General features: G+C 41.3%; 1 protein-coding gene across 5 annotated transcripts in view; it reads right to left on the minus strand.

Annotated features, from left to right (window-relative positions):
- Window positions 1-14947, minus strand: part of SLC25A14 (solute carrier family 25 member 14) — a 33216-nt gene extending 18269 nt beyond the window's left edge. Inside the window, exons 1-6 of one of the 5 annotated variants that reach the window (XM_059680369.1) lie at window positions 14572-14674; window positions 14205-14441; window positions 8648-8741; window positions 7339-7486; window positions 5868-5962; window positions 3572-3657 (exon numbers count right to left, since the gene is read on the minus strand). In XM_059680369.1, the coding sequence (XP_059536352.1) occupies window positions 3572-3657; window positions 5868-5962; window positions 7339-7486; window positions 8648-8741; window positions 14205-14270 (489 nt within the window). In that variant the 5' untranslated portion in view covers window positions 14271-14441; window positions 14572-14674. Of the gene's footprint in view, window positions 1-3571; window positions 3658-5867; window positions 5963-7338; window positions 7487-8647; window positions 8742-9831; window positions 9944-14020; window positions 14163-14195; window positions 14442-14571 lie in introns of those variants that run through there. The other 4 variants (XM_059680368.1, XM_059680367.1, XM_059680371.1 and 1 more) reach the window with 4 other exon arrangements.
- Between the last annotated feature and the right edge of the window lie 1287 nt (window positions 14948-16234).

The raw sequence follows: 16234 nt of genomic DNA on the forward strand, positions 1-16234 counted from the left end.
TATATAGAAAGTACCTATAATAATAAGAGCATAATATGCTAATTAGACCAGACATCCTTCTGGACGACCTTCCGGATGAAGCCGGGGCTGCAAGGGAAGCCCAGGTCCTGGGTGCCTGCCAGCAGCCAGAGGGAAGCCCGTTTCCCGGGTGCCAGAGGGAAGCCGGTGCCGGCAGCCAAGGGAAGGAAGGCCTGCTCTTGCACGAATTTCATGCATTGGGCCTCTAGTATCTTATAAAGATGATTTAATCAGCCTCACATTCCTCATACATAGGTCTATCATTTCTGGAGTTGAAAAAAAACTTGAGGAAAAGAACAAACAAGTACTCAGTGTAGGTAGAAAACAATTCATTTAAAATTTAAGTAATTTGCCGAAACCGGTTTGGCTCAGTGGATAGAGCGTCGGCCTGCGGACTGAAAGGTCCCGGGTTCGATTCCGGTCAAGGGCATGTACCTGGGTTGCGGGCACATCCCCAGTAGGAGATGTGCAAGAGGCAGCTAATCGATGTTTCTCTCTCATCGATGTTTCTAACTCTCTATCTCTCTCTCCCTTCCTCTCTGTAAAAAATCAATAAAATATATTTAAAAAAATAAATAAATAAATAAATAAAATAAAATTTAAGTAATTTAGTGAAAAATTAAAACAGTCTACATGTCCAAAAACCACAAAGGATTGGCTGCATAAATGTATGGTGCATCCATTCATTTAATGGAATACTGTGCAGTCATAAAATTATGTTGTAGAATAATATTTGACATTGAAAAAATGTCAACAAGTAATCGCTAAATAGAAAAAAAACAGGCTGCAAAGCAGTGTGTATGCTATATAATTTTTATTAAAAGCATGTTAACTTAAAATAAGCCATATGCACAACAAAGAGAGTGGATGAACATACACACGCAAATGTTGACCATGGCTTAAGTCTGAGAGATGAGGCTATCCGTGAGCATTTTTCCCCCTTTTTGCTTTTTCTGCATTCCACTTTTTTTCTACATTTAACATGCACTGCTTATGTAATTATAAAAAGCAAAAATGTTTTAATGTAATTTTATGCTACAAGACATTAAACTGAATTTTATTTGTAAAAAAGCACAATACTATATTCTGCAAAGAAAAATCAGCCTGCTATTATTATGAGAAGAGCACAAGAAAGGAGATAGAGCACTCTGCACACACAGAATCACAGGAGTTGTGCCCTAGCCAGTTTGTTTCAGTGGACAGAGCATCAGCCCATAGACCAGTGGTTCTCAACCTTCCTAATGCCGCGACCCTTTAATACAGTTCCTCATGTTGTGGTGACCCCCAACCATAAAATTATTTTCATTGCTACTTCATAACTGTTATTTTGCTACTGTTATGAATCGTAATGTAAATATCTGATATGCAGGATGTATTTTCCTTATTACAAATTGAACATAATTAAAGCATAGTGATTAATCACAAAAACAATATGTAATTATATATGTGTTTTCCGATGGTCTTAGGCGACCCCTGTGAAAGGGTCGTTCGACCTCCAAAGGGGTCGCGATCCACAGGTTGAGAACCACTGCCATAGACTGACCTGTCCCAGTTCGATTCAGATCAAGGGCATGTACCTTCGTTGCAGGCTCAATCCCGGCCCTGGTCAGGGAGCATGTGGGAGGCAACCAATCAATGTGTCTCTCTCACATTGATGTTTCCCTCACTGTGTCTCTCCCCCTCACTCTCTCTAAAAATCAATGGAAAAATATCCTCGGATGAGGATTAACAACACACAAAAAAAGAATCACAGGAGTCATCACTAAATACTAGTGGCCCAAATGTAGCCCTGATTTTCATGAAGCAAAACTCTAGGTTTCCATAAATATCATGTAATAGCAACATGTCTCTATGTAGAAAATCAACTGCTACTACTAAGAGTTGAAATAAAAACCTTAACCAAATTATATCAGAATAGAAATCACCACAAAGACAAGCTGAAACCACAAATACCATATGATAAGTACAAGATTTCTTTAAGGAGATGATTCCTGAGCAGGTCTCAGACTAGGGTGGAGCAACAAGCAGGGCACTTCCCTCAGGCACAAAATGTAGGAGGAAAACACAAAAAACTTCAGTAATCCAGATAAATAACATCTTAATGAAACATTTTTTTAAAAATCAAAATTAATGCACAAAAACCAACAATGAACCAAATATCAAAATTGCAACTAAAATAGGATCCAACACAGTGGGATTAAGGTGAGGCAAGGAAGATAAATTGTACAAAATATTGATATTCTATTCGCCATTAATTTTTTGCATCCATCTTAATTTCTGAAAAATATTGCATAAAAACATTATCTCTTGATTACTGAGTTTTTTGGTACCTCCTTACATGTTGCAACCAAAGAGATTGCCTTACTTGTCTCGTCCTAGTCCTGGCCCTGTTCCTAAGAAGTCTTGAAGGATAAATTCATAAGGAAAGGGGGGGGGTAAGCAACTGAGGCAGAAACAGAACTACATGCACAAAGGCGAAGAAGCAACACATAGTAAATCAGAGAAAGAGCTGTCCAAGGATAAAAGGATTGAACAGCCCAACTGTGATTATAAATCTTATATTGTTACCATCACAGTCTAAGTTTGTGATCTGGGATTCTCTCATGCTTTTTATCATATATTTAGTGTTTTTAATTAATCTGATTATTCTGATTCATTATACATTTAAATAAGTTAAATAGAAAATGCCTTTTAATGAGGTAAAATAAGGTGAAGATTTATATTAAAATAAATGTTTCATTCTGTGTTTTGATAAAATCTGAAAGCAATCCATATTTTGAAAACTCAGCACCACTAACCTATATTGTTCTGTTTCTGAATTCAGAATATCCCAACGCAAGCCAAAATATGCATACCATTTTAAAGCCAAATCTCACTCTTAATAGAAATATGGATAAGGCAGGAAAAGACAGAAGCATTATAGACTTAAGGTACCTCAATTAGGTACTCAAAGAGGCTTTTCCAAAAACTACCTTTCAATTTATTCCTTTGTTCGGTTCCATAGGTTACACCACAGGTCAATATACCATACTAAGCTCTAGAAGGGGAAAAGGATATGCCTTTCTTTTGTAAAGTGGGGAAAGGACTATTATATATACAAGTTCTCCCTCAGATCACTTTTAGAAAAGAGTACAAATAGAAGTAGGGATCTTGAAATTGATTTCCTTAAAATTGCTAGCCCTTGGAAAGAACCTATAAAAGGTTTCAATATTCTAGTTTGAAGACCAATGGATTAATGCATACCTTAACAAATTGACTACTATTTATTGAGCATCTGCTATGAACAAGTACAATGACAGGCAGTTTATGAGCATCTGCTATGAACAAGTACAATGACAGGCAGTTTATATATATTATCTATAATCCTTAACAACCTTATGTGATTAAGTACTGAATTATCTTCATTTTACAAATGAGAAAACTGAGGCTTAAAGCAATTAAGTGATTTACCCAAAGTTTTACAGCTGACAAGTGACAGAGTGGGGAATCTGACTCAAAACTCATGCTCTTTTCACATCACACTGCACATCCAAAGCTACCAGACCTCTCTTACCTTTAGTACATCGGTGGGATTGGCTATAGTGGAAGATATCACTCCTGACACTACCCCACAGATCATATTAATTAGAAGAGTTTCATCTGTAAAAAGGAGGGGGGGAGAAAGAAAGAAAGAACGAAATGTCTGCTTGTATTAGGTACCAGTTTCTGAGAACGGAGTACTGAGCTATCAAAGGAAGGGAAAACTAGTCAGAGAAATGACTGTAGAAATGAACTACAAAGCTTATGAAAATGAACACATATTTCTAGATCTCAAATCAGTACTGAAACGTATAAAACTGTAATACATAAATCATTTTTAAAAAAACTATTTCTAAAGGACACTGGAACATGTTCTATTATTATATGTAACTGCTAATTACACACACAAATTCAAATGTGGTATTTTACTTTTCAATCATTTCAAACATCTAAAGAAAACTATTTTTAAGTCTTTTTCGGGAAAATCATCAACTCAAAAGACTCAGGACTGAATGTTAAGAGATAAATGATACTCACTTATTATATGGAATATAATGAACAAAATAAACTGACGAACAAAATAGGTCCAGAGTCATGGATGCATGGAACAGAATGACAGATCTCAGTGTGGAGGGGGGTGGAGGGGATGGGAAGAGATTAACCAAAGGACACACGCACATATACATAAACCACAGACACAGACAATAGTATGAGGAAGGCCTGGGGTGTAGTGGGGCAAAGGGTGGGGAAAAGGGGATATCTGTAATACTGTCAACAATAAAGTTTTTTAAAAGATAAAATCTTTACCCTTGCCAGTTTGGCTCAGTGGATAGAGCGTCTGCCTATGGACCGAAGGGTCCCGGGTTCGATTCCGGTCAAGGACATGTACCTCGGTTGCAGGCTCCCCCCTGGCCCAGGCCTGGTCAGGGTGCATGCAGGAGGCAACCAATCGATGTGTTTCTCTCACATCAGTATTTCTCTCTGTCTTTTCCTCTCTCTTCTACTCTCTCTAAAAAATAAATGGAAAAATATCCTCAGGTGAAGATTTAAAAAAGAGATAAAATTTTTGTCTAATAGAAAAAAATTGTCAAAATATTAATTGTGATTGGCCTTAATATCTATTAGCCTCAATATCTACTAGCCTCTATTTATTTACAGGAGATTTCTATAATCAAATGTGAAAAACTGGTCATTTGGAAGTAAATCCCCTCAGCTACCAAAAACAAAACAAAACAAAACAGAAAACCCACAGAGCCCCTGGCCAGATGGCTCAGTGGGCTGGAGCATTATTCCATGCATCAAAAGGTTGCGGGTTTAATTCCTGGGCAGGGCATATACCTAGGCTGCATGGTCAATCCCCGGTCAGGGCACATACAGGGGGCAACCTATTGATATTTCTCTCTCACATAAATGTTTCTTTCTCTCTTGCTCTCTCTCCCTCTAAAATCAATAAAAACAGTCCTAGCTGATTTGGCTCAGTGGATAGAGCTTCAGCCTGCAGACTGAAGGGTCCCAGGTTTGATTCCAGTCAAGGGCACATGCCCAGTTTGCAGGCTCGAATCCCAGTAGGGGGCATGCAGGAGGCAGCCGATCAATGATTGTCATCATTGATGTTTCTCTTCTCCCTCTCCCTTCCTCTCTGAAATCAATAAAAAATATAAGTTTAAAAGATAAATAAATCAATAAAACCAATAAAAACATATCCTCAGATAAGGATTTAAAAAACACACACACAGAGCATATTTTTTCTGAAGTTAAAATGCAATCTTCACCATGCCTCTTCATCATGAAGAGCCCACAAATAGAAACTAGGTAAACCCAAGTGAACAATCTGTCTCCAACCATGCAACAGTTCCAGGCCTGTGGTAAAATAACCACTTAGTACAGCATCAGGCTGGAAATGTTGCAGCAGCAAATACAAGGCCATATAATAATGCTGACTGTGGATAAGGTGGCCCTAGGTACATCAGTATCTAAAATTATTCCACCTAACAAACGTTTGTCAAACTCAGCAGCTAGAAAAGTCCTTATAGTGGAAGTCCTCTTGTTGACGAGAACAGCATTAATTTTCTGGACAAGCTTATTCCATGTTCCCTGTGATGGCCAGAAGCCTTTTTTCCCTTTGACAGGAAAAAGAACAAACTTGAAGAGCAGATCCCTCTAACACATTATCACCTCTACAAGGATTAATCCCAAATCAGTACAAGCTCACTTTGTCCTTGCAATGACTGTCACCCATTCTCACCCAAAATGAACACTTTCTCACGAAGCATGATTTCAATAATCCCCTTGAGTATTACCCCCAAAGAAAATGAGGAGTCTATACTGACCTTCTAAACGTTCTACAAATAATCTCTTCAAGCTTTGATAAATGCCAATTTTAATGGTGCCATATGATGCCTGTCTTAGTAAAGCAGGAGCAATTCTGCCCAAAAAAAGGGGGAAAAGTCAATTATATTCAACATGTCCTTGCAAATTATACATGTCTAGACAGATTACTCATTTCCATTAGCTATTTCATTCTACCAAAAGCAAAATATATATATTTTCAAGCACCCATGGAACATTCACCAAGAGAGCATTTTAGGGTACTAAAATAAACCTCAACAAACTTTTAAAAATTGAAATCATATAGGTTATGTTCTCTGGCCATAATGGAATTAAACTAGAAATCAAGAAGGAAAATCCTTCAACATTTGGAAATTAAACAGCACACTTCTAAACAATCCATGGATCATAGGAAGTCTCAAAGGAAATTTTAAAAATACATAGAACTGAATGAAAATGAAAAATTCACCCTTTAAAATACGTGCGATGCAGCCAAAGCAGTGCTGAAAGAGAAATTTATAACACAAAACACTTAGATTAGGAAAGAGAAAAAGCCTCAAATCAATCATCTAAATTCTTTCCTCAAGAAACTAGAAAAAGAGAAAAATAAATCCAAAGCAAGCAGAAGGAAGGCAATAATAAAGAGCATAACTTAATAAAATTGAAACAGGAAAATTGAGAAAATCAATGAAACAAAAAGTCAGCTCAAAAAGTCAAAATATTAGCAAATTGAATCCAGCAATGTACGAAAAGTATACACCATTACCCGCATCATAGGTACAGTCTTAAAAATCAACCTTACTTCCTAACAGTTGCAGATACATCTTTCATCCTTTCAAGAAGGAGGTACCAAGGCCAAGAATTCACCCTATTTAAGTTATAAACTGGTGACATTCTCACTCTTGTGTCCTTTGAGATCCTTCCAAATTACAAAACTATATTTTAGTAGTTATAAATAGAAAGACAGCAGAAGCTCAGCCAGTTAGGGAAAAAATGATGGATAAATATGCATATTTCTGACTTTATTTGCTTGCTATCAGAAAAAAATAATCTTGTGATTATCCATGCTGATGAAAGAATATGGATGTATTACTTGATTTTCCCCCAAGAAAATTCTTTGAAATACAGCCTAACATAGATTAATAATAAAATTGATGTCTATTCTGTGAACAATAAACTGGTAGCCTAGATGCAGGAGTAGCCTAGGAAACTGGCAGCAGATAACAAACTGGACAATAAACCACAAAGATATGGCTAATCAAAAGTTGACCCCTAATAGCTGCACACACTTATAAATGAACACAAAATCCAAAGCTCAAGGCTTTAAGCAAGTGAAATATAAATTGACACATCAATATTCAATTACAAGTTGAAATGGTGAATATGAACAGCATAAACTATCAGACAGCTAAAATACGTGACATCTTTAAAAACTATTTCTATTCATGATGGAAGGTAAGAATCCAGTTTTACCCTGAATACAAAGCCAATACACCTTCTTCTTTATAGATTCGGAACAATGCATGAAACATTCCTCGGTATTTTATCTCTTTGAAGCGGGCATCAATGCTTTGGCCTTGAACCTGCAGTCGAGTTTTGGTTAGGTCCACAGGAAAAGTTCCTATAAAGAACATACTCATTTATAAGTTTTTTCAAGGAATCACAGTTAACTCTTGGCTGAATGTATGCAAATGACATTTTTTCCCTTTATTTTATTACTAGAGGCCCGGTGCATGACATTCGTGCACTGGGGGGTAGGGTCCCTCAGCCTGGCCTGTGCCCTTTTACAGTCCAGGAGCCCTCAAGGGATGTCCGACTGAAGGTTTAGGCCTGCTCCCCACCTAAGCAGGCAGTCGGATATCCTTAGCACTGCTGTGGTGGCAGAGAGGCTCCCACCACCACCACTGCACTCACCAGCCATCAGCTTGACTTCTGGCTGAGTAGCACTCCCCCTGTGGGAGCGCACTGACCACCAGGGGGCAGCTCCTGCATTGTGCGTCTGCCACCTGGTCATTGCGCATCATAGTGACCTGTTGTTCCTCTGTTTGGTCGATTTGCATATTACCCTTTTATTATATAGGATTTTTTCCCCAATCGCCATTTATTCCCCATATACCCTCTTCCACCTCCACCAATCTTCCTCCCTGCCGTGAAGTCACCACACAATTGGCCAATGATATTTTTTAAAAACATAAGACAAATTTTTCTTATAACACAAAGAAAAACACTCGAATACCACTGTCTTAAGTCATGTCTTGTAAGTGGTAAAGTGAAATACACTGTATTCTATCTGGTCAACAGGATTTTACCCATAGTATAATTGAAATTGTAATATAATAAAGTGCTTTTAAGATTGTCCTTATATATAGTAAAGGCAAAATAATTTAAATGTTTTAATTTCATGTGTTACATACAATCTGGCATTTATCTGTCTCTTCCTTCTGCCCACTTCAAGTCTCCCCACTTCTCCCTCTTAAAATCTTCCTAAATTTTAACAAAGAAGATACGTACTGTGGTATGTATAAATTGATGTTAGTTTTACAAACTAACAAATTGATAATAAATTTTAATTAGCTAATGTGGGGAAAAAAAGCTTTCTAAGTTTAACTTAACTTCACTTTCCATACCATTAATAGTACTTTCCCAGAAAATGTTAATTGATGGCTTTGAGACAATAGTTTTTAAAACAAACAGGGCCTTTCTTTTTTCTCTTTCTCTAGCATTCACCAAAAGTTGCCATTTATACCATAAGAAGCAGATTTTTCAGTTTTCACATTCTTACCAAATTCCGCAACAATAGAGGCAAGGCCGCCATATACAAAGGGTTTCCAATTCAGACCAGACATCTCATGGCTTCCAGTGTCACTTTTCTGATGCTAAAAATAAACATAAATCAGAACAAGGCACAAGAGTAAGGAGTATCTATCAGTGTCTGGTCACATAACACACATCAACAAATTTGGCAAATAAAACAGACATAGAGGAACAACCCTACCAAATGGAATGACAAAAAAATGGGGGATCCCGTTTTATGTGGTAGATGAACATGAATGTGTTTACTGCCACATAGGGGCAGGGGTGAGAATCACTCAAAGATCAACCTGTGCCCTTCATTCTAATTTAATTTTATCCCCATCCCCACCCAAATAAGTTCCAGACCATCCAGCACACACAACTTAGACATTCAACTAGACAATTACTAGTGAAGGAACCTGGAGTTCAAATTATATAGGCCGAGGCATCTCATAAAAGCAGTTCATGCTATTCAGTCACATTTATTCGTGTGCAAAACACAGCTGACACCACTACCCTCACATATACTTAGCCCTCTCATCTTACCACTAAACTTTACGGTTTTAGTTCATGTATCTCATTCTAGCTATCCACAACCCTCCCCCCCGCCCCGCCCCACTAGGTCCAGGCTGAGTTAAACACCTTTTCACCTTCCTTCTGGTTCCCAAAGGAATGACAGAAATATCGTATCTTTCTTCTCTGTGACATTTAACATCCAGTGAATCTTCTTTTCCCTGGCCTTTTAAAGCACATGCATACAAATGTTGTTTTTCTTTGAGTTCAGGTTCTTTAACAAGGTATTCTACTCTTCATCTCCTTTTCTTTCTTTCTCATCCCACCCCCAGTAGACTTGTCAACTTTAATCATTTCAAGTTTTTTTCCCTGCCACTCTCAGCTCTCTCTCTTGAATTTTTTCCTTATAGTTCTGCCCTCTAGATCAGTGATTTTCAAATTTTAATGTGCACCAAAATCATCTAGAAGGTGGATTAAAAAATAGATTGTTGGGCCTCACCCTCAGGGTTTCTGACTGGTGGTCTGGGTCTGGACTATTTGCAAGTTTCCAAATAATGCCGATGCTAAAAAAAGACACAGCCAAATAATGCTGATGCTTCCACACGTTAAGAACTACTACTCTTGGCATCACCTACTAAATCCTAGTCCAGTTGAAATTACCTCTTTTCTTAAGTTGAACTCTCGGATTTCTTTATTCCTTTTTCAGCGCTTCACAGATGTATATTACTGAATTTCAAAAGCAACTTCAAGTAGTTTATAGTCAGGAATGAAGACTCTGAAATCAGACTGCCTAGGTTCAAGTCCTGACAACAACACATACTAGTTCTGTGATCTTGGGCAAGTTATTTAACCACTCTATTTCTGGGTTTTCTGAACTATAAAATGGGGATAATAATAAATACTATATTATAGGGTTGTTGTGAAAACCCTATGTAATAAAGAGGTGATATGCAAATTGACCATCCCTCCAACACACAAGATGGCCGCCCCCCAAGTGGACAAAAGATGGCCAGCAGGGGAGGGCAGTTGGGGGTGACCAGGCTGGCAGAGGAGGGCAGTTGGGACAATCGGGCCAGCAGGGGAGGGAAATTAGGGGTGACCAGGCTGGCAAGGGAGGGAAGTTAGGAATGACTGGGCCAGCAGGGAAGGGCAGTTGGGGGCAACCAGGCCGGCAGGGGAGGGCAGTTAGGGGTGCCCAGGCTGGCAGGGGAGGGTAGTGAGGGGCAATCGGGCCAGCAGGGGAGCAGTTAGGCATCAATCAGGCTGGCAGGGGAGTGGTTACAGGGTGATCAGGCTGGCAGGCAAAAGCAGTTAGGGGTGATTAGGCAGGCAGGCAGGCGAGCAGTTGGGAGCCAGCAGTCCTGGATTGTGAGAGGGATGTCCCAGATTGGAGAGGGTGCAGGCTGGGCTGAGGGACACATCCCTCACCCTCGTGCATGAATTCATGCACTGGGCCTCTAGTTAAATAATATAATGTAAAACACCTAGAAAAGCACTTGGAACCTAGTTCAACAACTATTAGTTTTTATCATTAATACATTTTGAAAAGTTAAGTACTCCAATATACATTTTCACAGATATTACTTGCTGTCTACTTCCCCCATTGCCCAATCTGGTGTTAGCACCTTTGAGTTGCATTCTCTTTTTTTAGTGGAGGCAAGGTTTTGCTTTGTTTCCACATAAGAAATTCTCTGTAACTAAGCACAGAACAATTTTCCAGAGAGGATAATAAACTGCAGACAAATGTTTTAGTTAGAGGTCACAAAAATAATTATGGAAAGTTTCTTTCAAGCACAGTGTGATCAGCCAGTTCATCTGACATAGAGTCTCAAATAGATAGCCCTTTTGGAGGAAAGTTTTTGGAAAAAATTCTAAAGAGCAAAGAAAGAGCGGGCTCTGTGGCACAATGGATAGCGCATTGGACAGCGCATTGGACTTCTAAAGAGCAAAGAAGGAATAAGTACTTCACATAGCTGCTGCTTAAAATTAGAGTCTTCAGTACTAAATGCTATCTTATCAATTGATAGCAAAGCATGACACATACAGTGAGAGGGTAGGCATGGAAAAGCAAGAACCATGGCATATTCCCTCTCTGAGTCTGTGGGGGAAAATGCCCTCTCCATTGACCAATTTATAGACCCCCTAAAACAGCCAAACATTTCAAATGGCTGCTATGCTTCTCTCCAAAGCTTTATCTTTACAGATTCTTTGAATCTTCTCATTATAAGAGAAAGCCTCTATCAGAATTTTACTACCTGCTATCTAGCCTTTTAATAAGGCAGATATGTTCAGGGTTCAGGCTTCAATAATAATTCAGTTAAAGGCAGGGGGCAGAGCCAAAGCAGAGCAAAAAGACCAGCCACTAAATCTTAGGTCAGTTGCTCAGTGGTTCCTTAATGAAGTTTTCACAATTCTGAGGTGAAATGAACAAGAGTACCTAGTGCTTTTTTTCAGTCCAATATATTTCATTTAAAGGATTATTAGGAAATCATGTTCTTCCAGTACCTGGAACATTTTTTTAAATCACTTCTCTTGTATGAGGTAATAGCAGTAGTTGGTAGTTAATTGTGCTTAATGCCTTAACAAAATAAGACTGGCAACCCTAATTTGTGTCTCCTGCTCGCACTTTCATTTAAATTTTATTGGTCTATGAAATCCAAAAGTCTGGGAACCACTGGCCAAATTAACACTGCTACCACTCCTACCGCTCCACTCCCATATGATAGTAAAATCCCTTTCCTTCTAATGTTAGGAAAGAATCCTGCTATGAAGAAGTCCTGTATTATGTTTAACTAGGTCTTATTTTAGATATTCCTTCCTCCTACTGAGCCAAAAGTCTGCCTTCCCATAGTTTTCACCCATTTTTGGAGGTAATATTGGACAAATTTAGTCTTTTTCCCTAGGGAAGTCCTTCCAATATTTAAAGACAGATATCATGCTCTCTCTCCTACATCTTATCTTTTTCAGGGTACATAACCACAATTATTTTCATTATTATACTTCAATTATTAAAGCTGAAAATTGCAGTTGCTTTTGTGGAGGCCACATCACACTAATGCATCATTAAAATGTCAGCTCAAACCTCCAATTCTCTTAAGGCTATTAACAAGCATGCATGTTATGTCATAGCTATTCAACAGTTGTGCAATGTTTTCTGAATCTTCTTTTTTCCCTTCTATATCTTAACCTCAGGTATACAAATAATGGCTAGGATGAGATTTTTCTTCTAGTTGCCCATGTTATTTTTCTCTCTTAACTAGGTTAAGATCCCTGAAGGCAGAAACCATGTCTCACAGCACTTTTTATAACCCCTACAATAGCTTGCACAGAATTGGGTACACATCCATTAAATACATGGTTGGCTCTAGTGTGATGTGCTTTATCTATATATGCAGCCTATATATAAAAGATTACAGGAAAAATCATGAAAGTTAAGTTGCTGGGCCAGACCAACACTACATGCTGGATACACGACACTTTGCTGATCCTCAGAGATTCTCTGCCTATTAATTCTCTTCCCTTGATTTTGTTGCAGATAATTACATGTGTAAAATACCCCCAGCATCTAACAATGCCTTTGACTTGTGGGGGCTATCCTCAGAAATGGGTAAAAGGAGAAAAGTCATATCTGAGTTAAAATAAAAATAGAGTACCTTATATATTTTTATTGTATAAAATAAAAAATATTGTATGAAAAATATCTTCAAAATGCACACACATATTCTGAAGTTTGACTAAGGAAAATCTGATATACTAAAGAGTGAAAAGAATGTCCTAAAATACGAGTTACATAGCCCTGCACTACTCCAAAAATCTGATGAGAAAAATCTGGGTGTCTTTCTTGCTTTCTCTTTTAAGAAAGAGTAGGCATCAGATTCTTAGCTTCAAGAGATAATAATGGAGAGTAAAGCAAATATTTATTGAAGGGACATTAAATACCCAAACCTGCAATGTGCTCTAGTCTAAATTTGATGTTTTGTTTGTTTTTTGTTTTTTTTTTAAAAAAAAAAAACAACAACAAAAAACAGAACAAATGTTCTAACACCTTAACAATATTTATCATTTAACCTATACTTCCTGGATAATCAAGGAGAATAAGGTGGTGATAAAGGTTCTATAAAATACAGTGCTTGCCTTTCAATAATTTATAATCTGGTAGAAGAAATCAGAGTAGTTCATTAAAGAAAAGTTAAGTGCTAAACTATATAATACAAACTATAAGAGCAAAATAAGCATGGAAAAGGAGACAATCAGCATGGGCCTACATAATTTGGAAAGGCTGGTGAAATTGAGAGAATTTAAAATGGGCCTTGGCACAAAGCAGGATAGGCGTAGGTAAGGAAAAAGGCAGGGGCAGGAGAGCAGAATGAACAGACACACAAATGTGGGGGAAAGCACAGCACATGGAGGCAAACATCAACATGGTTTGCTCTGAGAAGAGTGCAACCTAAATGGAACAGAAAATTCCCTTACGTCATTGAAATAATATTAATCAAGAATTACAAGGAACAGGTCATGTTGAAAGACTTGGGGTATGAGGGATACTGTAAAATTTTAAACAGGGAAGTGATTTGAGGAAATCCACATTTTAGTTAGCCTACGAGGGCTGCAGCAAAGTGATTACAAATGGGAGAGCCAGGGAAACTAGCTTAGGATGGTATGAAGTAAAGCAGACAAGGTGTTGGTTGGCAGTGAGGTTAGAGGTAAATTCTTAAAATGGAGACACAAAGGAACTTGATGACATAGGGAATGAAGATGAGAGAGGAGTTCATGGTAACTCTAAGCATTCCTAGCCTGGAAAAAAAACAAGGAAATACTAAGAGAAAATTACAAATGTCCCTGCTATTACCTTGTCTGAGAAATTAATTCGTGCTGATAAAGGCTGTCATCACAATTAGTTATCTGAACTGCATTTTAATAGATGCCTTCAATGCCTTGACCTCAAGGAGTGGAAGGGTAGAAACTGAAGGGGAGCAACTTTCAACAGCACCCCTCACACTAATACAATGGAGGTGTTTGCTTACTCCGCTTACAATCACGGCCGCCGTTGCAAACTTCACCCTTAGAAAAATTAGGATTATTCCAGGAAAGATACCCATTCACCCTCTGGGTAGCAGGATCTTGCCAGTTCCTCGGCTGTCAGAGCGAGTTCGTGAAGAGAAGGGAGGCGCCTGAGGAGGCGGCCTCCCAAGGGGGTCGAGGAAGCAGGGTTCAATCGAAGAAGTAAAACCAACGATGCCAGAAGAGTGAAAGACAGGGAAGGGACTCAGCTGAGGGGAGAGAGAGACCAAAGGACCGTTAAGCCCCTCCCAGGCCGGGAACCAGGCCAGCCCGGCCCCGCGCGGCCTGGCGCGGCCCAGCCCCGCTCCCCAGCCTGGAAATGCAGGAGCTCCCCCTCACCTGCTCGGGTTCATCGGACGACTGGGAAGCCGAGGCTCCCACAGTCGGAAACACCACTGCAGCGCCAACCCGGAAGCATTGAAACCAACGGAAGTAACCAAGCTGTTGCCCTGGCAACAGTGGCGCTGGCATCCCAACTCCGCCTCCTTCGATCCTTAAAGAGGAGGCGCAAAATAGGAGGCGAAAACAACAGGGGTCTTAATGGGGGAGGGGAGTCGGCAGGCTACACCGCGTAAAGGCCCAAAAGGGCAACCTGACTATCGGGAGAGGTCGGGAGTGGTCGGGAGAGGGTAGTAAGGCCTGAGAAATCGGCAGCTTCTGCAGTCAGCACGCTTGTCTACTAGAGCAGAGATATTTCCTCTTCATCACGTTACTACCCACCTCGAGCGAACTAGGCCCGGGAAAGGAGGGGGTTGGAAAAAAACCTCGGGCCGCGAAGAGCGGGGCAAACGGGGAGGCGGGGCAAGCGGGGTGAAAGGGCGGGGCGCCTGCGCAGAGATCACAAAAAAGGAGGGAACGTGAGGGAGCAGGACAAAGGGCTTAAAACCAGCGGGAAAATGAGGCAAAGGGGGTGAGCGCTATTTCGCAAAATGCCTAAACTGGGAAAGAAAGATCAAGTAAACAAATAAACCTCAACACCCACTAGGGCCCAGGCATTCGGGACTGAAGAATTAGACTCAGGCCCTGTACTTAAAGCAGACGGTTGAGAAAGAGCAAGTTGGAAACAGAAAAGAGTTATCAGAAAAAGTTAAAGAATCTGAAGAGTAGTGAAAGGCGCACAGCCCGCCTCTCCGGGCGGTGCGGGGGGAGGAGTCTGACCGCCTGGCTCTGAGATCCCTCCGCGCCCGCCGTAGGGCCTGGCCTCCCCGGAGCGGTCCGAGTGTCCAGGCCGGATGCGTGGTGCCCGGCGGCGGGCCGAGGGGTGGGGCCTGGCGGTGACCGACCACGGGGGAGGTCATGGGAGCGGAAGGCCTCACCGCCTCGCTCTTTCCTCCCTTCCCCCGTGGTCGGCTCCCCGCTTGCCCGCGCTGGGGCCGAGGGTCCGTCCCTCGGGGCCTGGTCGGGGGGACCGGGGCCTGCGTGGGCCGACCGCCGGGCCCCATGGGGGGGGGCATTGGCTCCGCCGCTGGGAGCCCGGCGCGGGCTGCCCCCCCCCCCCCCCCCGACCGGCCCAGTGCAGCAGCGGCGGCAGCGGAGTGGGGCGCGTGCCCTGGCTCTGGGAGGCCGCCATGCTGCAGTGCGCCGGCCCCATGGGCCGGGCCTGCTCTGAGCGGATGCCGCTCCTCCAGAGCTGGGCCGCTCCACCGGCCGCACCCCGTTTGCTGGGCCTGTGCCGCCCAGATGCGCTGGAGTCCCGGTCCGCCCGCAGGCCAACTGCGGGTGCTGTGCGGGGGGGGGGGGGGGGGGGGGGGGGGGGGCGCATCCTGCCTTGTGGCGAGTTTGAGCGGCAGCAGCAGGAGCCGGACAAGGACTGCACCCTCCATCTTGCCTTGGGTCCTCCATTTTGGGATGGGGCCATGTGCTTCCTCACGGGAAGAAGCCGCTGCTAGCCACACCCAGGATTTCTCTGGATTAACCAATGATGATCAAGGGAAGTGCACGCCATCACTATGACCACATCCTGTACCGACTTGCGCCTGGCCAATCGGCAGGGCCCACAGTG

This window comes from Myotis daubentonii, chromosome X (assembly GCF_963259705.1).
Source record: "Myotis daubentonii chromosome X, mMyoDau2.1, whole genome shotgun sequence".
Taxonomy (NCBI): Eukaryota; Metazoa; Chordata; class Mammalia; order Chiroptera; family Vespertilionidae; genus Myotis; species Myotis daubentonii.